This window comes from Sturnus vulgaris, chromosome 1 (genome assembly GCF_052056855.1).
Source record: "Sturnus vulgaris isolate bStuVul1 chromosome 1, bStuVul1.hap1, whole genome shotgun sequence".
Lineage (NCBI taxonomy): Eukaryota > Metazoa > Chordata > Aves > Passeriformes > Sturnidae > Sturnus > Sturnus vulgaris.
Genome location: NC_142243.1, coordinates 86,967,880 through 86,991,732, shown reverse-complemented (window position 1 = coordinate 86,991,732; position 23,853 = coordinate 86,967,880). Strand labels below are relative to the sequence as shown.

General features: G+C 43.7%; 1 protein-coding gene across 1 annotated transcript; it reads left to right on the top strand.

Moving 5' to 3' along the window:
- The first annotated feature begins 1,078 nt into the window (after positions 1–1,078).
- UBE2QL1 (ubiquitin conjugating enzyme E2 QL1) lies at positions 1,079–18,559 on the top strand. Its single transcript, XM_014872306.2, has 2 exons — positions 1,079–2,205; positions 17,232–18,559. Exons 1-2 carry the CDS (start codon positions 1,414–1,416, stop codon positions 17,361–17,363), a joined length of 924 nt encoding a protein of 307 aa, XP_014727792.1. The 5' UTR covers positions 1,079–1,413; the 3' UTR covers positions 17,364–18,559.
- Positions 18,560–23,853: the final 5,294 nt, after the last annotated feature.

Genomic DNA, 23,853 nt, shown 5'->3' with positions numbered 1-23,853 from the left:
TACATCATCTGCACAACAGATGTAATAACATTTTGGGCCCTGCCTTCACTATTCCCCAATTCAAAACATTTCTTGTAGTTTTTTTTTCTTTTCCAGTCTCTGAAGGTAAAGAAGATGATGGGGACAGAGACTTTGGGAATCGGCAGCTCCTTCCTGTGCTAGAGTCCCAGGAGGACGAACCTGCTTGGTTTGGAGGGGAGCAGGTGTGAGAGGGATGGAATATGTCTATCTGCTGTACCGAAGAAAGCAAGATTGCCCCATCAATACCAACATGTATGCACACACACACACATATACACAAGTTATGCACCTATAACTACTTTTTAACCATGTTTATATATTGATTTTTACAGGCATTATGTATGTGATATACGTGTTTAGGCAGGTAGGTGTAAATACATATACGCACATGCACTTCAATGCCATCGTGTCCTCACAGATGACCACAGAGCTGTTCTGTCCCCGCGTTAGGTGCGGGCTCTGTCCGTGTGCACACACGTGCGCGGAGCTGCCGCGGTGTCGTTTCCCGGCCGTGTGGGCACCGACACAAACACACAAAACACACACACACACGTACGTGTGCAACACCTGCCCACGCACCCGCGGGTCTGTCCCGGCGCCCCTCCCCACCGTCACCGCCCCCGGCCCGCCCGGCCGGCGGGGCCGCTGCCGCAGGGCGGAGCGGAACGGGACGGTCCCCGCGCTGCCCGCCGGCCGCCGCCCCGCCGAGCCCCGCAGCGGCGGTGCCGCCAGGCGCGCAGGCGGCGCGGGGGGCGCGGCGGGGCTGCGGCGGCGCTGCCCGGGCGGGCGGCCGCTCTCCCGAACAAAGGGCCGAGCGCGCCGCGGGCACAGCGGGGGCTGCGCGGGCGGGATCTCACCCCCCGCCCGCCTCGGGGGGAGGTGCCCGGAGCGGAGCGAGGCCCGGCCCGCCGGGAGCCGCCGGGGATTGGCTCGGCCGAGCGCGATCCGAAGGTGCCGGGGAAGCCATCTGCAGCGCAGGCGGTTTCGCCGCCGCTGTGCGGGGGGAGGGAGGGGGCTCTCCCGTGCGGGCGGCTGGGGGATTTTTTTTCCTCTTCCTACCTTTTTTTCCCCCCCCTCATCCTCCTCCTCCTTCCTTTTCACGGGATCATGGCCACGGCGGCGGGGCCGTGATGTCCGCGGGAGCAGCCCCGCTGCGGCAATGCTCCCCGCCGCAGCTCTAGGCAGGGGAGGCGTTTGAGCGGCGGCCGCACATCCTCCGGCACCGCGGCGGCACCGCCGCCGCCGCCTCTCCGCGCCCCGGACCGGCGGAGAGGCGCTTCGCCGCTCGCCCGCTAACAGCAAAGCCGCCGAGCCGAGCTCTAAATTGATAATAACCGCGCTAGAGCCCCACCGGTGCTCAGAGGCGGGAGGGATCGCAGAGCCGCGCACAACATGGCCACTCTGCTGCGGAAAATCGGGCTGATCCGGCTGCACAGCCGGGACACGGAGGACCCCAAGCACCACCACCACCACCGCAGCAGCAGCCAGCAGGGCTCCTCACTCCGCGGCAGGGGCAACCAGAAGAACAGCAGCAACAAGCCGCAGCCGCAGGGCCCCCCCGGGGGCGGCTGCAGCAGCAGCAGCAGCGAGGGCAGCCCCGGGGGCCACAAGAACAAGAAGGCGCCGGAGCCGGCCAAGCAGCCCCCGCAGCAGGCGCGCTCGGGAGTCGGCCGGGAGAAGCCGCGGGAGGTGGGCAGGGAGCCCGGCGCCGGCAAGGAGGCAGCGCCGCGGCCCGGCCCCGGCTCCGGTCCCGGGTGCGGGTCGGGGCCGGCGGCGCTGGTACCCGCGGGCCGGCAGCAGCACTGCACGCAGGTGCGGACCCGGCGGCTGATGAAGGAGCTGCAGGACATCGCGCGGCTCAGCGACCGCTTCATCTCGGTGGAGCTGGTGGACGAGAGCCTCTTCGACTGGAACGTGAAGCTGCACCAAGTGGACAAGGACTCGGTGCTGTGGCAGGACATGAAGGAGACCAACACGGAGTACATCCTGCTCAACCTCACCTTCCCCGACAACTTCCCCTTCTCGCCGCCCTTCATGAGGGTGCTTAGCCCCCGCCTGGAGAACGGCTACGTCCTGGACGGCGGGGCCATCTGCATGGAGCTGCTCACCCCCCGCGGCTGGTCCAGCGCCTACACCGTGGAGGCAGTCATGAGGCAGTTCGCCGCCAGCCTGGTCAAGGGGCAGGTAGGGCTCCGTGCTCGGGGCGGAGCACAGGCATCCATGGCCCGGGGTGCGGATCTGAGCGGTGTTCGGGTGGGAACCTCAAAGGCGGCCAGCCCGCCGCTGTCCGCCACCAGGCCCGGTCTCCCCGGCGACCTGGAGTCACCGGTGGGGCGAAGGCAGGGACACACGTGTTTGGCTCCGGGGTCCCTTCTCGGGCAGATGCGGCAGAGGTGCGGGGCAGCTTGGAGGGACGAGGAACATATGCATCCATCGTGTCCTCCCTCCCGGCTTTTGTCCCTGTGCTTGGCTCTGCCGCCTGTGGCACACCAAGATACCGTGCTCGCTACCCCTGACGGGCATCTCCTTCGCACCACAGCAAAAGGGGGCTTTCCGGGCTCCAGTGGGGTTTGGGATTGGGGCCTCTTGCCCTTCACCGAGCAGTCGGCCGTACTCTCTGGTCTTTTGCGTGCAGTGCTGCCGCTGGCGGAGGGCGCGACGCTGGAGCTGCTGCCCCCAGGTCTTTGTCTGTGCCGTCCCGCACAGCATCCCCTGGGGACAAGGGGCGACCCCGGCTCTGGGGCTCGGCACACTGCGCTGAGATGTGTCGCGGGGTCACGCCGGCAGTCGCTGCCCGGGCTGCTGGCAAACTTGTACCGGTTTCAAATCCTCCGGCCCGAAAGGAACAAGTAATTTGGGCTAGGTACTGCAGCTGCAGCAGCCAGACGGTTCCTGCCAGCTCGCCTCTTCAAAGGAGGTGATCGGTTCTCCCGGCAGAGGATCTCGTCTGACCTGAATCGCTGCATTTTATGCTGGGTTTTTGGTTTTGTTTTCTTTTTCTTTTTTTTCCTTTTTCTCCTGCAGAATATCCGTAGAAGAGGAATATTTTATAAGCCATTTTTAATAAATGGGCAAATATTGCTGGTAGGCAGTAGCTCTTTATGCCTTTTATTACACTTGATATTATAGTGGGCAGTGCACACATGGCTGTGACAGGGTGGTTTTCCTGTTCGTGAATGCCCTTGAACTCGGGGGACATGCACAGCTCCCTGTCTGTCAGTAAATGATACTAAGTAACTTCTTAAATTTCTCTCTTGGCGAGGAGATGGGAAAAGCGTAAATAATAACATACTTTTTATTTGCTTAAAAATGAGGTTACTCCTGTTGCTTCTATGGAACTGCTTGCCTGAGCAGAAGTAAAGGCTTGTTTCTTCTTAAGACTGAAATTAATTTTGATTTTTCAACAGGCTCTTTTGTAAGTGGCTTGTCCTCCCTTTAACCTATTTGGTTTGGGCCTACTTCTTTTTTTAATCAGATAGTATTTTTCTCTGCACTTCATTTCAAGAGGTCAAGTTTCCTAGGTCACCTTGGGATATAAAAAAACATCCTCCAAGGAAGGAAAATAAAAAGAGTTTTAATTAACACGGAGCCTGAGGTACAGTGAAGTTCTGTAGCTGCTCTTAGTGCATCTCACTGTTTGTTAACCTGTCTCTTTTTAGAGAGGTCATAGTTCTTGTTATTTGTTACAAGAATTTAGAAGGACAATGCCAAATTCTCTCATTTTGTAACAATTCAGCCTCTTGCTGCGGTGTTGCATGTTAAAGGGGTTACATGAATATTTACTGGGATCATAAAATGGTTCAGTGAAGAGAAGCACTGAATTGTTTCATCAATAATACATTCTCAGCTATATAATATGACAATATTCTACCCTAAACCACTTAAGAGATTTCCAGAAAGTGGTAGCAATTTCTGATTACCAGAAGATGTTTAAGTGTGCGTCATTAATAAACTCATTTAAAAAGCAAGAGTTTCAATAACATTCTTCCAAAAGTTTACAAAGTCAATTATGACAAAAAGAGAACTGGGATTAAAATAAAAGAAAAGACAGAAAAAAACTGCTGACAGTAACTTAGTAGTTAAATTGATGTAACATGGCACGTGTCAACCTCTCAGATTGTTCAATCCAAGTGGAAAGGTTATTAGGCAGTACAGTCAATACATTTATTTTCTGGGTTAGAGAGATGTTGCCTGTGGTGGGTTTGCCGACCTGTCACCGTAGCTGGGCTCTGTGTCATGGGAACCACGTTTCTGTAATTGCACTCCCCTCGTTATGTAATCCCCACTCCATTGCATAATAGGGCTCAAAATACGCCTGGCGCTCCCCTATCCCTGTTTCATTTTACAGGTGATCTACTTTTGGCCAGTTAGTTTTTAAAAATAAAAATGGAGCCGATGGAGCATCGAGGGCTGAGGTGCTGCATTCCCCAGCTGTGTGGCCAGGTTTGGGGCACGGCAGCCTTGGTGTATGCAAGGAGCCAGCCTGAACAAATAGCCATGGCTGTCACCAGGTTAATTGTCAATTTCTGTGAGCAGCCTGCAACCCATAATAGCATGAAATATTCAAGATGCTGTTGATCAGCAAGGCTGGAAGGGTGAGGGCCATTCTCCATCGCTTCAGAATGAACCTGCCTGAGCAAATGGCAGCAGCCATCGGGCTGAGGGGGAGATGGGGCCCTGTCACCACCAGTGAGTCAAAGGCACCTTCCAGAGAAATGTCACTGTTTCCCAGCGCCATGATTTAGCATGAAATCACCATGAATACGAGCTAGAGCTGGTGACGCATCCAAGAGTGCGCCTGGCTGGCACAGGCACCAGTGTGAGTGGGCAGGGCTGAGCGTTCCATTGGCACACCTTCCTCCTTGGGGTGATTCAGGGGATGGAACCAAGGTGGCTCATTTCGTGAGACATTTATTGTCAGTCCCATTTCTCTGAGCCAGCTGTGGCACTGTCATTCTCTGCTGGTTCTTCAAAGAGAAACAGCACTTCTTGGTCTACTGGTAGATCTAGTCATAATTGTAAGCATGGATGACCACCTGTTTTCTGACAAAGTGATCCAAAAGCAGATAAAATTAACATTAAAAATACATTTTCAGGCAGTTAAGATCCGTGACAAACTCAGATTTTTTTTTTATGGATTTCGCAGACCTTTTGGCAGAGTAGAAGAGAAATTGAGATAAGTCATTCTGACATCTCATGGGATGTCACTCAGGAGTTGTGTCTATACAGAGACTAAAATGTGCAACAGAGAAATTAAGAGTTGCACTTTTCTGTTACTTTTCTGCATTGTGCTTGTAAGTGGCAAAACCTGCGTCCAAGTTCCTAGACCTCAGCATATCTCCCAGGCTTGGATTTTAAAGCAGAGTGACTTTTTCTCTAGATTTCACCAAGCAGGAACCATATGCCTCAGGTGGCCTTGCTTGAGAGATGCCCTACCTTATGGGATGCACACCCTAGCTTCCTATCATGAATCTAGCATTGTATTTTTAGGGGGTTTTGTCTGTAAATAAAAGTGTTTAAAATGGAAGAGAAATTACTTTTGTTTGAATGTAACAATTCAACAATCCTAAATTTAACTTTTCTTCCCCCCTCAGTTTTCAAGGAAAAAATGTTAATTAACAAACAAGTTGGGGTTTGTTTGGTTGGTTGCTTCAGCTATTCAGCTGAGAAAATCAATTATTCACACAGCTCTAGTCAGTATCTTGAGGGGAATTCTCAGTACATCAAAGGCTGAAGACTGTTTATCTGTCTGGGATCCAGAATCCTATTTTAAACAATTTGGTGTTGTCCTTAACTCAACTGTAGCCTTGCTTTTAAAGGGATGACTTTGTACTTGCTTCCTGCACAGTCAGCTGCTGCTGGCTCCTGTCATCACAGGCAAGAGCTTGGCCCTGCTGAACCGGCGAAACAGTCGCCGTGAGCCGCTGCAGAGCTGGGGTGCCAGCCAGGAGGTGGGGTGATGCTAATGACATGATTTAAATACCAGTTGTTTATCGTCCTGGAGGCAACTGTTCGACACGTCTGTCTAGGCAGAGCTTCCCATGTCTGTCTCTCTGTGTGTGTCCAGGCTGTGGAAGTGGCCCATGGAGTGCTACTCCTTTAAAATGATTTCTTGATTATTTCAGAGAGAGGCTTAAAAATTAGTCAGTTGCTCTCCTCTTCCAGATAATGGTGTCATTGTCACAATAATAGGAAGGAGGGAGGGAGGGCACTGGTTCTTGGAGAGGGGTGTCACAGCAGGAAGTTAATCATGGCTCCCCTTGAATGACAATGCACACAGATGAGACCAATGCCCATGTTTCATGGAGGAGTCGTCTCTCTCCTTTGAAAACATGGTAGTTGATGTGGTTCCAAAGGAAAAGGAGTGGACGTTGTCCAAGAGTAAAGAGGGGGTTTTGTGTCTTCTAATAAATGTGTTGTTTCTCACTGGACAGAATTGTTTGGTGGACATTTAAGAGGATGAAGCTACATGTATCAATGTCCAAGAAATGCACCAGAGTTTTGGTTTTTTTCTCTTTTGAGAGCAACAAACAGAGCTGCAAAGCATCTGATGCTTTGGGCTCTTTAGATGTAAGCTTGTGGTAGTGCTGACCAGTAGATGCCTTGTCTTCTTTTTTACGAGTCCCTTGTTCTCTCCATAGAGGCTGGGGACCAGGCTGACAGACAAAGGCAGCCGTCAGGTAGCTGTCAGCTCTGCAGGTTGTCATGGAAAAAAGGTCTTCGTTTTGAGGGAAGTACTCCCTTATTCTTCCAGTGAATAGGAGGACCATAAAACTTTTTCCAGGATTCTTGCAGGGAACAGAAGAAACATAGAAAATTTGCCAGGACATATTACAAAAGGAGCAGGGTATCCCTAATTCTGAGTATTCTTGCTGTTGTGGCCTTCTATGTAATGATTTAAATAAAAATCAAAAGACAGCTTATGGTTAAGCTTTAATTTTGTACTGGAAAAGTTTCTGAATTTGAATAAATTTGTTAGTGTCTAGTACTTTAATCCCTCACATTATAACATTAGAAATACCTCAGTGGAACCTGTTCATATGTTTCAAATGCTGTGTGCCTTGTATGACTGTTGAACGGATTTATCTTTCCATTTTAAAAATTCTAATATCCCAGCTGAGTTTTACCAGATTGAAACGGCAGAAATGGGCTTGCTTTATGACAAACAGCTACAGAAGGTAGCTGTTAATCATAGTCTAAATTATTCCCTCTTCATCATTTCAAACAAAAGTGTGAGCAAGCAGATAGCAGATGGGACTTGCACAGTGTCCAGGAGGTCAGCAGAGTCCAGGTCTTTCAAATATGTATAGCAGAAATTAATTGCAGATCCATGGGTTTTCATACTCCAGATGCTGGGTTTGAGGAGTGCAGCCATGAATAAATCAGCTAATCTCAAAGGCTGCAGAAATGTGCAGGAAGCACAGTAGTCTCTGAATTATTTGAAGCCATTATATCCTATTAGGGTCTTAAAAAATGGAATTGTTTTACTTTTTGCTTTTGATTAGTTGCCTGAGCAAATGATGATGGTTATCCTCACCAGGAGGAAATGTTGCATTAGGTCCATGGGTGAAAAAACATCGACTTGTATACAAAGATGACAGAGGAGACCAAGTCTGTGTTAGGGGACTTGTTTCCCATGTAAAGGTATAAATGCTGGGCCAAAGAGATAACAGAATATTGTTTGTCTACAGAGGAAAATCAGATCTATTGGCCTTCTAAGATGGCTGTTTCGTTTCACTTGAGAGACGTAGGATTGGAAGCTGAAGTTTAAGTGGGAGCATGTGTATTGAGATGCTGGGCCTGATAAACAGGCTGGAAAAAATAATTGTTCATGTGTACTCTGATATAGTGGTGTTCTGACCATCCACTATTATTATGCAAATATATTCTGCTGAGAGGAATGAAGACACAGGGATTCCAACTCATTGAAATAGGAGGTTGGTTTAATTCTTTTGAAAAGCAAAGGGAATTTAATCTCCATTTTTCTCCTTCAAAGCATAAAAATGAAAATTTTAAAATACTTTCAACGATCCTTATTACTGTAAAATAGTCATCAAATAAACAAAATCCCTAAATTGAGCCAAATTACTAATTTTAAAACATGCTTTTATTCTTCTTGGCAATACTTAGCTGATCTCCTAAATAAGAATTTGTAAGAATTGTGGCTTTGGATTTTGTGAGAAAATTGAATTTGCTGAAAAGTGCAAGATTCTTCTTCCCTGAATTATATAAGAAGTGCTCATTTTCTTCAGTGTGAGTGTTCAGGCAGAGAGAACCATGAAGCATTGGGGTGCTTTGTCAGATACGTCATTGAAAATTGTATTTTTTCAAATGCAGAAAGCCTAGTCACGAAGGGTGATGTCCTGAAGGAGTAACCTAAATAACCCACTTTCTATTGTGAGGAAGATTTACTCTTCCTTTTACAGGCTAGCCTTGAAAATATGCAGCTTTCCTAGCATCCACACAATGCCCAGAGATTTCCATGCATGACCGGATGCTTCCAGATTGAAGATTTGTAACTCCACAGTAATTCAGCTCCTCATATCCTGGGAGTCTGATTGCCAGCCATGATCTGTGGCATGTCCCCCTGTGGGCATCTGCTCTCACAAAGTGGGACAGTGGTTAAGTAACATAATATTTACTGCATTTCTTTTTCCTGTCTAAGCTCCTTTGGGCTGGCAAGAGTCGGTGAAGGGCTCTTCTTTTCCTTGATGTATTCAGTCCTTCACACGAGGTTTCTAGTTTTCTCCTGTAAATTCCAAAAAAGGTAATGCTGGCATTCGGTGCAAAGGGAGACGGGCGGTGGAAAGATTGCTGGGTGCAATTCCTCTGCAGTTAAACAGGGAGAACTTCATATGCTGCGGTAGTTATGCTGGCTGAATGGCTCAAAATGTGTCTTAATTGTAAGGTGCACAAGATCCAGTTGTTGCACTTGTAAATGGAATAGCAGGTTTCTCTTAGGTATCATTGTATTTTTTGAAAGTGCGGGGTCTGGTCTGAGCTGTACTCCACAGGTCATTTCTGGAGGCTGCTGAGCATTACATGGTGTTGGCCTTTAGCTCCATCTGGAAACAGCAGTAACTGGGTAGATCCTGGAAGTCTCAGGACAAGCTTTACAGGAAGGGCATGATACTGTTACCTAACCTGGCTTGCAGTGAAATGAACACTGCACTGGGAATTGAAAGTGCCTGAGCTAGGAAGAAGCGTGAAAGTGAATTTGTAGTCCCTACCCGTGTGCACAGAACAGGTAAGTGGGCACCACGCTTCAGAGGTTCAAGTGATCCCTCTTTGAAACAGGATCAAGGTGCCAGTCTGATTGCCCCATTCCCATTAAAAGTCACACTGAGGAAGGATACATCAGGCGTATCCATCCTCAGCCACACGTGGCAGGTTCATGCCTGCCTCATGCACATGCTGAGTTTGTCCTTGGAAAATGTATTTTTATCTACTTCACGATCTTGTTCGTTTTCTTTGTTAAAATCAATGATCCCCATTGATTTAATCTTTTGCTGCACAGGATCTCCAAAACCCATGGAACTTCTGCAGTGACTCCTTGATAGAGTTACAAGTCAGTTATAATCCTGAACCTGCATTCAAAAACGAGTGAAAATAAAGCCGAGGAAGGAAGACATAAGCTTGTGTTATGAAATGGCCTGGAGCTCAGATGCTTGTCATAGGCAGGCTTTATGAGCTGTGGAATGACTTGGTATTTCTCATGTTTCTAAGCTTGTGCTACAAATGGTAACAAGCCCCCAGCTGCAGTAAGAAGGGCTGGTTTCCGTAATACATGTCCATGGAAAAACCAAAGCATCGTGAAATAGAAGAAATTGATGTTATTAGTTTCTCAATTTTTCTATGAGTTTCTATGAATATTAAATTTTCTGTGAATTTGACAATATTATTTCCATTAAAATATACCTGGCATTTAAGTGTTCTATAATTATTTACAGGCGGAGGTTGTTTCACGGTTTGAGAACTTAGCCTGAGAAAAGGTGATCTGAGTTTAGCTTCCAGGTTTTGTCACTGACTTCAGGTGCAGTCCATGGGCAAGTCATATAACTTCACTATATTCTTCTTTCTCACATGTAAAGTACAAATTTATAAATGACCCAAAGGGCATTTGAGGATATGTGCTTAAAGCACTCAGAAGTGAGGGCTCTCTGAGTAGATGTCCATGTGCATCAGTATGAAACATACTGCAGTCAAGAGATTGGCACATTCATATAAATAGCAAGAGAAAAGCACATCCACTTGTGACTCTGATCTTACTAAATTTGGGTTTAACTGGCTTAGATGTTCCCACAGACAACCTGCTTTTTACTACTGTTTTTGGATGTTTTCTTTTTCTTTTGTTTTAGCATTGTAAAACTTAGGGGAACGTAAAGATGGGCATTGTTGTGCCTTTGTCCTTACAGCCTGTCACAAAAGATGGTTGGGTTGGGTTTGCTTTGCTTGGGTTCACACCCATGACTGTTTGACTTGGGTAGCTTCAGGTTCCTGTGGGCTTATGCAAAGATTTGCTGTCATGTTCCCAGCTTCTCACCTGGACTGGCCCCCAGGAACTCTGCCAGTGCCTGATTCCGCAGAGAGGTAGTCCAGGGAGCTCAGCAAAAGACAGAATACATAGCAGAGAAAACATCCCTCTGTCACCCAGACTAGCAAGTGTCCTTCTGGTGGCAGGGAACAGGGACTGATCTTTTGACAGAAGCCCAACCAGTTGTCATGCCATCAGCCCTGGAGATGCTTGAGTCACCAGTAATGTAGCCAGCCACCCAAATTTTCTTACTGTTTTGCCAGCACAGAGTTTGTCCTACCCATAAAATGCAGTAGGGGAGTTTCTTAACCCTCATCTGTGCCGAAATCATGCTGCCAGCTTGGTGCTGGTTTAGGGAAAAGTGAGGAAGAGCAGCACAGTGCTCTGTAGCTGTCAGACAGAGATTGGGGCTGTAAGCATTTGTATCGATTAAGAGCTACTGGCACCGGACTACTGGCACAGACAAATGAGCATAAATAATTACTCAGCTGCAACTCAGATTTCGTTTTTCCTGGACAAAGAACAGTTATGCTCCCAGAAGGCACAATTTATAGGATGCTTTAAAGCCAGAACTTGCTATGTTTTCACTTCTTTTATGGATTATTCTTTAAAAGGAGACCAAAAAAGACAGGGAAGTACTGCTTTGGAAATTACACATTTTCAGGAAAACCTTGTTATTTTAATTCACTTATGCTCCAACATTATAAGTATTTGTCTGTATCACTTTCTATACCATTTTATTTTAGTGATAGCTAATAATCATATACAGTGCAATATAAATTGTGTGCAGTTTTTGAGACATGATTAACTGTGCCTCATCAGTACATGAAGAAAAAAAATTATAAACCATGTAATTGGGGGGAGAGACTGTGTATATTGCGCTCTAACAGCGATGTTGTGACACATTGCAATCACTGCACTGAGAGCATGACAGTACTCACTTCAGCATCGCTGTGCTTTTGAATGCGTCTCTAAAGCCAGTGGAAATATTTTCCTCTGAAAGCTTGTTTAAATATTCTAGGATAAGGCTGGTTCCGGCTTAAGCACTGAGTGCCTCTATTCCTTATCAGAAAATGTTTGAGTATGTTTTCATAGAATAGTTGGGGCCCAAAGCCATTAGTCACTGCCACATTATGGAACAAGCTACATACTGGAAACTCATAGCATGCTTCAATATTTAGGAAATACATAGATTTTTTGTCACCCATGGAGAAGCCTGGCACAACAGACTTGGAAAATGGGCATATCCTTGTAGATCACCTTCTTGTCCATGGAGGAATCACCACAGATGCCGTGTCTGGCATAGTGACTTCCTGCAGTCTTGTGTGTGCTTCTCTCTCTCTGCTTGAATTCCATCTCTTGACGTTTACCTAGGGTTGGGTCAGCAGAACCTGCTATAGAGATCTGTTAAGAGATGGAGGCAGAAAAGGAAATTGTAGCCATCCATGTGTCCTTATGCTGACATACATGATGGGCTAAATTTAGCCCCATGTGCAGAAGGCTTGCATGATTTGCCCTTGGGAGACCAACCTGCAGTTATTTGCATTGCCAGGACTAATGAAAGTACACAGGGCTGAGGAGATTGTGTTAAGAGCTTAAGAGCTGTACTAACAACAAAGGATTTTCTGCCTTTGAGTCTCTTAGCTGTGCACTACTGGAAACGTACACAGCTTCTTGTTAGCTGTCCAGGTAAAATGTCGATGTGACTGAAGGTTAGCTGTGACACCTCAGAGATCCACAACACAGGAGCTTACATTGTTTCCACAATAACATCAGCCCTGTAAGGGCTCATGGCTGTGTACACTAAATCTCTAAAAATTTGGGACCTAATAATGCCAGGCAGTGGCATCAGGAGTAGACTGAACACAACCTTGAAGGGCTCAGGACCTGACTGCACAGTGCCACAGCTGACCTGTATTGGCAGCTCAGCTCCAAGTGTCTAAGCTGGACTTGGAGATCACCACAGGTTTCTTCCAGCCAATACTTTTGGTGACTGTATGATCCTGCTGAAGACTGATCTCTGTTAAACCATCCTGTCCTTCTAGGGAGTGCCAACAGGACATATATGGGAGCACACTTGATACTGTGCTAAAATTATTTGGTTTGGATCTGGGAGCTACTATAATTTATTTGAGAGAAGAGAGGGAACTCCCTTTGTCCAGAGAAATCCTCTTGAGGCTCTCCTGACGCTGGAAGGACCAGAAGAAATATCAAGACTGCTTTTCATGGCACCATAGGCCTGATGTGGGTAAATATAAGGTCATGGTGAGCTCAAGAGTTTCAGGCTTCATATTTGGTCTTTGTACAGGACTTAATTCTGTCTTTGGACTACTTTGTGATCTGATGATGTTGGGTAAGAGTTGACATGGCACACTGCTGATAGTGGTACTGACATATTTTAAAGAGCTAATAGTTGTTGAGTTGAATGTTTTTGAAGATATGTTTCAGTGTCACAGAGCATTATGAAGGGGAGACGCATTCACGGAGACTACTGTGGCATCACTTGGAAGTAGAAAAGCTCCCAGATTTGCCCACAGAGTTCCATAGATGCGAATTTGTCATGTTTTAACCTCAGCTGCAACCAAATGCTACACAATCACTCCCTCATCTCATCCCTGACTGGCAGGGGAGGAGACTCAGAAAAAAAAAAAGTAAAAACTTTTCGGTTGAGATAAGGAGTTTGATAATTGAAGCTAAGTAAAATATAATACTAATAATTATAATACTAATAATTATAATAATAACAACAAAAAACCTAATTGTAATTAAATACAGAGAGACAAAAAAAAACCACAAGAAAGTGATGCACAATACCATTACTCACTAGCCACTGACAGATGCCCCGTCCCCAAGCAGTGATTGACCCCTCCCAGTCGACACTCCCCAGTTAATATACTGGGCATGATGGTCTATGATATGGAACATCCTTTTGGCCAGTTCAGCTCACAGTCCTGGCCATATTCCCCCTTGGCTTCTTGTACACCTTCTCACTGATAGAGCACAAGGCACTGTAAAAAATCCTTGACTTAGCGTGAGCATTGCTCAGCGTCAGCTAAAACATCAGGGTGTTATCAACATTATTCTCATGCTAAATCAAAACCACCACTTCTACTGGAAAGAAAATGAGCTCTATTGCAACTGAAACCAGGACAGGGGGACAGATCATAAGTGAGATTCACCTTGGGTCTTTTGCTGAACATGGCAGGAGGGAGTGATTGGTCCCTTGGTAGGGCCAGGGCCCTGAGAAGGCTGCCCGCAGCAGATCGTGTTCAAGGAGGTCTTTCTGCCCACCATTATGAGGGCTACAGGCTGGATGCTTATCAGCTGTTTGTGCAAGCTCATTAGTTTGGGCAAAGCCTGGATGAGTGGCATGGGATTGCTCTCTGTGCCACGCAGGCTGGCCACAGCAGGAGCGCGTGCGAGGGAGGAGGCTGAGCACAGCACACGTCCCCCTGCGCTCCAGCACGGCTGCATAAAAACCAGTTGGGTGCTGTGGCATTGCTTTCACCTTTCATATGTTTCTAGCTTGTTAAAATTATATCTTGATAAGTACATGAAGTCACAGCAGATGGCAAAATCTGAAACGTTCTCTCCAACTCTTTAATTAGGTTTTCAGTTATCCCTTTATGAAAGGCGCTCTGCGAGTGTCTGAAAGTATTGCAAGTATTTAAATAAGCTCCTGGTGCGACTTCTCGGAGCTGAAGTTGACAGTGATATCTTTATGAAAGGCTTTCTTGGGTTTTTGCTGTTGTTTTTAACCTCTTGTGGAATGTTTTGATCTTGTTCAGATACCAGTTTGATATCTTCCCTTGATGTGGTGCTGGACACATCAAAACATTGGCCATGCAAATGATCTGTATTGCTTACCCTGGCAGTAGTGACACATGTAGTTTGGGGATTGGTAAAAATGCAGCTGTGCCCAACAGAGCTGTGGACAGCACATATTTACATATTGTATTTACCATCACTTCCATGTTTACAGAATGCAGCAGCTCACAGGCTCTGCATGTTTAAATAGCAGGCTGAAAATAAACTGTAGTCAGGGCTGGTAGCAGTGCCTGGTAAAACATTTGACACTTTATAATTGCATCCAAAATGACATTTTTTACTTAAACTTCAGAAGAATTTTCTGGGAATGGCAAAAAACTAAAAGTCAGAGAGCAGATACCACCCAAGTATAGGTTTGAAAGCGTCTGCAGTTGGTCAGCTGAAATTCCAGCCTTCTTTGTTTTTACCTCAGGTTTACTTGAGGCACCAAGTAGGGAAACTTTCAGTCTAGGAGGTTAAATTTTATCCAAATTATAAACAGCTGACAGGATATTGGTTAATAAGAGACAATGCTGACCATGCCACCCGTAGTTTCTGTATAAGCATAGAAATACATGGACTGCAGCAGGGTAGAATTAGCTGGTCTTTAATGGAGCTGTTCACATACAACCTGCATATGGGACTGGAGTGGAAATAGATTTAATGATCTGTTGCATTAGCAACAGAAAGGTTTCAGAATAAAGTCATGAATTGATGCTCCTTTCATCTGATATAGCTCCAGTAAATTTTACATTATGTGACGATGTTTATCACATCATTATGACACCAGTGAATTCTTATGTTCCTGCTTTGAAAGCTTTACATAGTCAACACCAAACATGAGCTGTTCACAATGCAAAGATTCTATTTCTAGGTACAACTTAGTATTAATGCTTTGTAAAATCTGGGGAAGATGTGAATCATACTGTCCTAGGTGCTATGCATAATTCAGAAAGGTACCAAAGACTTAAAGGATAAAAAATAATACGCAAAACACAGGAGGTGGCAAATGGATCTAATCCAGAAATTAAGCAGCAGAGTAAGTTTATAATTACTTTCAAAAGTATTTCATCCATGAGATTTTGAGGACAGCATTTTCTGTGCTGATTTAATCTTCTGTTGCACTTTATTTTATCTTTTCCTATGTTTCTCTAAGTGTAATTCCAACAAAACCTCAGATTATTAAGAAAATGCAAAATGTTTTGTAACAACAAAAAAACTCTGTAGAATAATTATGATTGATAATTATAGATTATATAATTATGTATGATTATTCAATAAGATTTTAAAAATATGTTACCCAGCTTTATTTAATTATCCCATATGTCACAACTAAAAATGAGCATTTTCTAAGAAAATTTATGATCAGGACTCAATTGAGAACCATTCAGATCATCTGTATTTGGGACATATTAATTGCCAAATTTGTGTGGAGTTGTAGAAGGTGCCTTGCTGTTTGGTCTATCAGGGGGGTTTAAAGAGGAAGTAGATTTCTAGTCTGCAAATGGCAGCTAGTGAGAAAGGCGAGAAAAGCATCGACAGGTAAAACAGCTGTTTTGGGACAAACGAATGGGTATAAATTGACTGTGAATAAATCGAGGTGGGAATTGGAGGGTGTTCATAATTTTTGGTTAAGGTATTCTCTGAGAGACAAACTGCACGGAAAAATTATTTGTTAAAACAGGAGTAGGAAACGGCTTTTTTCTTTCTTGTGTCCATAGTTTTGCTGTAACAGGAGCAGTGCTGAATGCAAAAGAGCCTCTGCAGTATTGTGACAGTTTCTATAAGGAAATTGTTTGTCCACACTGCAGACTAAACTTACTCATTTTAGTCTAAAAGTAAATTTGATACTCCGAGGACAGATTTTGTTTTCCTTTTTCCCATTTTCCCCTTTCATTTGTATACCTGACTATTTTCTCAGTATTTGTTGCACACTATTGCAAATGCCAATTTTTTATTTCAATTCCAAATTGACAGCAAAAGATGATTTTTGAGCTAAGCTACAGGAAAAAACGAGAACATACTAACTTAGTTCTTAATAATTGTAACACTGTAATATGGTATTCATTCATCAAATACAATTTATTGTCAAATTTATTGCCTTCAGTGCAATCTATCAAACAATTACTAAAATTACTAGACTAGTGACTTTGATAAACTTCAATTTTGTAACAAATTCAGTGGGCATAAATATTTTAAAGGTATTTATTTTATTTTAATTATTTTGTTTAAAGGTATTAATTGTTGTAGAGTGATATTAACCTGCAGCTATAATTCTTTCTTTTGTCTCTGTTGGTTGGTAATTGACAGAGACGAAAGTGAAAAATAAGGTAAGCTATTGATAACTCAGTAAAAGTCTCTTTTGCCAAACAAGGATTTGAATAAATGGGTATATTTTCATTCAATATCGAACTTGGCATGAAGGAGTAATAAACAAATTAGAACGTCTGATTTAAGATGGAAGCAAGTTGGTTTAAGGCACTCCTTTTAGAAAGGGCAGAGCTGTTAATCTCTCACGGGTAGCCTGCAGGAAGAAGGATGGAGCGTTCCATAGGATGGATGTCATGCCTGGGCAGTCACTGTCTTCCAGGGCTGCCCCTGGCTGGGCAGGAGGGGCAGGAGGGAAGGAGCAGCCCAGCAGATGCTTTTTTTAAAATTTTTTTCTTTTTTTATTTTTACCCGTTCACTGAATATCATTTTAAATCATCTCTAATAATGCATTTGTCTGCTCGAGTTGGGGAACTGTGCTTGCTGAAACCCGTAAGTGAATGCCTCTCATGCTGATGAGTTGAAAAGTTAAATTAAATCTGTGGTTTCCAGATGTGTGTTCACATCTTTAATGAAGGTTTTCTTTTTGTGTTTGGCGCAGGGCCGTATCTGCAGAAAAGCTGGCAAATCAAAAAAGTCATTCAGTCGAAAGGAAGCTGAAGCAACATTTAAGAGTTTGGTGAAGACCCATGAAAAATATGGGTGGGTCACCCCACCCGTCTCTGATGGCTGATGTTAGCAACCTGCACTTGACAAAAATGCTGAACAAAAGTACTGTGACATCTCCTCAGTGCTGTACACCGCCCATCCTTTTCTACTTCAGCTTCAGTTACATACCATGAATGTCAAGGAGACATCTAAGTTATTTATGAACAGATGTGTTTACAGAGGGAGAGAAAAAAAAATGCTGTGTAGGATTATATTTCAAGACTGGAGAATGGTCATCATTGAAGTCACTTGAGCGGATGCTGAGATTGCGTCATTTGCCCCCATACAGCCCACATTGTCTTCAGCTTCTTTCCATGACAGCAGCACCAAACAGCAGTACTGGAAAGTCTATCCATTACTGCTCAGTTCATTTAAATGTAAATGAAACAGTTAATATTTAATAGGGAAGCAGTGCATTGCAGGTACATGTTTGCTGTGCTGTTTATCTTTGTCTCCTAGCAGGTCAACATAACTTGAAGATTTGTCTTTATGTGGAACTGTGGTCTGCTGTGACTAAATTTAGACCTCATTTGTGCTCTATATATGACCTTTAATTCATAAATGAAACCAGAATTAAAATGCTGAAAGGTCCTAGTGTTGAAAAATTATTAAGTGGAATCACCCAACCGGTTACAATGTGCTCTCTGTGCTGATATTGTGATGTGCTGTTCAGAAATAAACCAGTGCAGTTAGCTGAAGGTTAGGTGGCTTTTTAAAACACATCGACACCAGGGCTCAAAGGGGTTGGTTGGTGGTAGCAGAACAATGATTACCCTGCTGGTACCTTCTGCAGTAGCATGTGGCCTGTCAGTCCTTCAAAACAGCAAAACAAATGAGTGGAAATGGACAAAGCAACCTTTAAATTTTATCTGTTTAATTTTGAAATGATATGCCAGTAAAAAGAGTAAAAATTTTCAAGTCAAATGGAACATGGTTTGTAAGATGATTTGCATGACTGGAATTTTTTTATTTTCACTCAATAGACATTGTATGTACTTAGAGCCCAGTATCTGAGAAAACCCACTGATGTATATAAATGTCCTATTATTTAATCATTAAAATTTAAGTTTTCTGGTAAACAAATTGAAAAAAACAATTTTCTAAGGGACTCCATAAAAGCTGAAGGTAATGTTAAGAATGGTATAGAAAAGCATTTTAAAATGTGGATTCCGAATGGAAAATCGTATTGGACACGTGCTGAATAAAATCACCAGTATCGTTTCTGTTGCCTCAGGAATTCAATCATTTTGGCCAGCTTTTGTATTCAAAGTAATGGGTTTTCTGTTGTGAGATTCTAAGCACCGTACAGATGTATCTGTGGTGGTGGTATTTTAATTGAAAGTAGGACAGTATTGATTGTAAGACTGATTTGGAGGGGGAACGCAGTGTGTGTTTGGAAGCACTTTCCATTATATGGCTAACGTGAGAACAAATCGAAATGGTTGACCAGTTTCTGTTTGTATTACAGCAACATTGGAGACTATACAGAGAGCTTGGGGGTCTGGAGATTGATTTAAAACTACACGCAGCATAGAAGAGCAAAAGCAGTACAATGGAGTTCAAACACAAGAGAAGAAGCAGCAGAACGGGTATTCTTGCAGTACTGGTGCAAAAACACCTCAGTGAGGCCGTGGAGCTTTGTCAGCTAGATACAGAGAAAAATAATCAAAGTCTTCACCAAAAGGAATATGCAGGTCAGAGCCATTCGGTTTTGGGGACATACCTGGTTTCTTGCACTTCTGATCCCCATCAGTAGTCACTTCTCTTTCTCCTCTGATCATTTGTGCTGTGCCTTAACTCAGTTACAAAGAGAATGCTTCATACCATAAATCTGCCCAGATCTTGCTGTCATTTATCTCACTCTGCTTTATACTTGGAGACAAGGCTATAAAGCAGTGTATATATGTACTTTTCCCCTCAAACTGCATATCAGTTCTGTGCATCCAGCAGCAGAGTGTGTCTTTTGAGTGAGGAATAACATTTCAAGTAATTCACTTACTCAATTTTTATAAACTCTTTGCTCTCCCTTATGGAAGAGGAAACTGGTATGTTTAGTTAAGCATCAAATAATTTGTAATCCCTAGCAGGCCTCCTTGAGAACATAGAGAGTGATCTAGCACTGGAAAGCATAAGGTTTGTTATTTCCCTTCAGAAAAGCTCTTCCCTCATCTGCACAGTAAAATTATGTTAAAAACAGCATGAAGGTGTGGTAAGTCTTTGGGGGGGGGATTATTTCATTTTCTGCTGTTTTTTAACCTGTCTCTTTTTTTTCTGTCAGTGGGTTATTTTAAATCTTCCTGAGAACCATATCTTTAATATTTAATTAAAGGGTTTGCTAAAAGGAACGTAGTGGGTGGATTGCTACCACTTCCCTCAAACCTACTTATTATGTGTCTTCTTAAGTGTGCTTTAAATAGTTAGAGCAAACATCATCGCTAAAAATCACAGTTAGTTTCTGGCTGTAGGAGGTTCTCTGCATCACTCAGTGTCTTGGAGCAGTAGGAGAAGCAAATCAAAAAATCTGGAGTGCTTTGAAGCTGTAGCAGAAGGGGAGCAGAGTGCGTGTGATGATAAGCTGCAGCAGCAACTCGTGCGAGGAGGAAAGAAGGCAAAGTACACTGCATGAACTAGGGCAGGATGAAGTTCCTGCTGCACCAAAAATAATACTGCTGCTATTAAAGAGACGATGGCTTATGGCAGGAGCAGCCTGTGCTGAGGGCATGCAGGAAAAAGGGGACAGCAGGGAGTGCAGAAGCTTTGTGCTTCTGAGCAGGAAGGGAGATGGCTAGGAGAGTGGTTAATTAAGAGATCTATAAAGAGAGTTTATATGTTTTAGGGAAAATTAGTCCATGGTTTTTGTCTAGCTGTATGCTAAACAGGTTCTACTTTCTCTGCAACAGACAAGCCTAAAAGAAAAGTGACGGAGAAATCGGGAAAGATGTATGAAGGGAAGGAAAAGAGGAAGACCTGAGAAGAGAGAGAGAGAGAGAAAGTATGGTCTGGAGCAAATGTAACTGGGCAAGTGAAACACAGGACAAAAAATAAAAGACTGATAATGGAAGGGCATAGAACGAGGGAGGCAGCACAACATCAGTTTAGGTAGGACATACTGCAGGAACTTGTTGCAGAGCTGCCCCAGGTACCTAAAATCCAATAATGTCCTTTTTGTTTGTGTCCCAGAAAGTGAGAGCTTCTTCCATGTTCTATCCTTCTGGCAGTGGAGAAGAAGGATGTTAGGACTTGGAGCTGTGTTATGGAACTCAAATCAGGCTGTCACGTCTCTTCTGTGACTGAGAAATAAACCCAAGTGTCATTCCCAGATTCTAAATTCCAGGAGGTCAAAATGAAAACAGATTGGACAGTCATCTGCTTGGTCAAAGTTCCTCAAAATCAGCGAAGTGAGAGGATTTCTTTTGCAGACAGCAAACTTCAATATTCCCCATTTATCCAATCAAAAATCTCCTTAGGATTTCTTGTAAAATTAGCAGTCAGCACAGGTCCTTCAGCTCTCATTAGACCTATTTTATCAGGAACATTATTTTCCATCTGCTGTCCCCAGAACAGATGATTAATTTGAAACTATCATCTGGGGAGGTGTGAAGCTGTATTGGGAAGATACTTCCTGGCTTCTTTAGAATATATCCTTTTGGAGGATCTTCTTTGAGTCTGAAAAAGCTATTTGAATGAATACAGGCATTGAGAAAAGCAAGCCGATGATAAAGAAAGAAAGCTATCCCTGGATACCTAAATGTTGAAAGATTTCCACAAAGAACAGAATTGATGGTTTATATGGGAATGTATTTCTGTGTCATTAGAAATTGATCCTAAAAATTCAGCAATCAAAACCTTAGCAATCAAAGACCTCTTGAACTTATGTTGTTTTCTGTCCCAAACATGACATGTCTCCTTCATTCTAGCCTAAGCTTCGGTCCTGAGCCCAGAGAAAGATCATAGATATGGTCTGTTTATTTGGTGCTGTGATGCCGTTTTATGTTTAAAAAAGAGACTCATTTCATTATCCTTGTCGACAGCAGTGCATAAGATCCCAAAATGGAGCTTCTTTAGTGAACAGCAGGGTTGTTGTTCAGGAACAAAGGAACAAAGTCTTTCTAGTATGACAAATACACATGATATAACAATATAACAGATATATATATATACACTTTAAGAAAACTCATTTAGAAAGACATGGAGAGTCACAACTGCCAAGCAGTAATGGTTGTGATGGCCAGTGCTCTGATGTGCACACACTTTCCATTCCACAGGAACCTGCAGTAGAGAAAAATAGCTTCTTGATAGGCTGACTGTACAGAGAAAAATAGTGTAGAGTTAACTGGCTTTGGGATTTAAATCATTAATTTAAATTAAATGGGTTTTCTTCTCCACTTTTTAATTTATTTTTCTTTCAAGATTTTCAGGCACCCACATGGAGCCTCACTGGCAGTATGATCAGCGTGGTAATTTACATGACTCCAGTGAGGTGGTTGATTATGAACACACTTTTTCTTGCAGAAGTTTTTAGAGGATAACTGACTTCCAGCTGAATGCCTGGGTGTGGAGCTTGGCAGACGCACTGAGGATTTACTTGTCAATGTTACGTAGGCAGATGTGATGCATGTACAGGCATCCCAAAGCTTAGCTGAAATCATGGGGAGGCATTTGCATAGAGTCGGTGTGAAAAGTTTGTCTCTTCCACGCAGGAAGTAACTTCTGGCAAAGGAGTTCCTCTGAAACTGTGCTATGATCTATACAATAGAGTTAAGTAGGCCAGCCTGCTGGCACAATGTAATTTTCCAGTTATGTTTTCCCTCCTTGACAAGCACCAACTCAAATAATCTGCTACAGACAACACGTTTCAAAAGATGACAATTAGTAGCAATGTTGAAGTAAAACTCCTGAATATTATCTCCTCCAGCCTTCCCAGAGCATTCCTGAAGGGAAGATGTAGCTCTGGTCTAAGTGAACAAGAGAGACAGAGAGGGCTGTGCACATGCACTGAGACCATGCACTGCCCTACAGAGTGCCAGCCGTGGGATGAGGGGGGCAGCAAGCCTCTGAGCTTACCTAGACAATGTGCATCCTGTCTTGTCAAACACTGACCTTGCAAGCATTTCACAAAACATCCATATTAGTTGGATTGAATTGCAGGGTTCAGTATGCCTCTGACCCAAGTTCCTGCTTGCAGAGCAGATGGGTTACTAAATACACACTGTGGGTTTTCGTGTGAGGTAGCAACACAGTTCAAGTTTTGCTTTGCTGGCTCTAAAGAATAAAGTGGCTGTCAAACTAGGTCTGAGCACAAATAGGTTGGAAGTGAGTCACCTGCTATTATCAGAACAGTTGCACTCTAGAGGTGGTTTCATCCTTACATCAAAGGGTGGAGGTGAGGTACTGAGGGAGAGTCACCAGTAGGACATTGCAAGATGTTAAAAAGACAGCCTTCCTCTGTCATGTGTGTATCCCACATTACTGACTACTCAATTGCATCCTCTTAACTGTACATTGCTCTGCTTTGTAAATTTTAGCCCCTTCAAAGTTTTACTCATATGCTAAGGAAACATTAAGCAAGTCGTGTAAATTTACATTAAAAGCCTTCGTTTCAATCTGGAAGCACGCAAATGCCATGCTGACGCCTGTCAAATTTCACCAGCAGCTTCCTCGAACAAGTCATGGACAAATCAGTGATGACGGTAGTTAACACAAAAATAGAACCTCTGTAATTTGGATGTTTGACTTCAGTCTTTTCGCTGATTGCTTTGTCTTTCAGTTTGACTGACTACAGACTAGAACGTCAGGCTAACAGCAGTGGAACTGTCATAGCGTTTGTTTATTTATAACAGTTCCTTTTGTTCATGCTGCTAAATAAGGTGGCAATAAATATTCATTGCAGTTGTGCTTCACCAAACGGGAATTCAGAGATAACTCCTCTCATTCTGAAAACTTTGCATTTTATACTCAGTGTTTGCCACCACACATAGCATTCATTATCTTTTCCTGTCAAATATTCTTGTATTTTCTTATTCGGTGACCTCCTGTGTTTTAAATTATTTGTGGTTCATTAACAGAAATATGTGAAGCGTGTTGCAGGTCCTCTTGGCAAAAATCAGTGAAATGTAACTGAACCAATTCTAGTTGCCTGGGTGATTTAGAAGCGTACTTCACTTGCCATTTGCATTAGCAAGATCTGCAGACTTTTGCTAAATATTCCTCCACAAAACCAGGACTTCAATTTCAGCACAAAATTCATGCTGACTTGGATTAGCATGTGTCTTGGGAATGAAAGCAGACCATACTTACAAGAAATTTATACCATTTATGCCAGGATCATTTAGTTCTGAAAATGCATGGCAACAATACAACACAGGTAATGCCTTATACTGGATCAGGTTTTAATTATTTGATTATTATATAAATATACTTGTGCAATGCGTTAACAGAATTTATGATAATCTCCACAAACTTGGGAGGACTGATTGATATCCTGGAAGTCAGGGCTCACATTCAGAGGGACCCAG

Excerpts from the sequence above, each read along its gene's own strand:
- UBE2QL1 (XM_014872306.2), top strand. The coding sequence starts at position 1,414 with ATGGCCACTCTGCTGCGGAAAATCGGGCTGATCCGGCTGCACAGCCGG. Across the intron at positions 2,206-17,231 it reads CCAGCCTGGTCAAGGGGCAG|GGCCGTATCTGCAGAAAAGC; the intron begins GTAGGGCTCCGT and ends TGTTTGGCGCAG.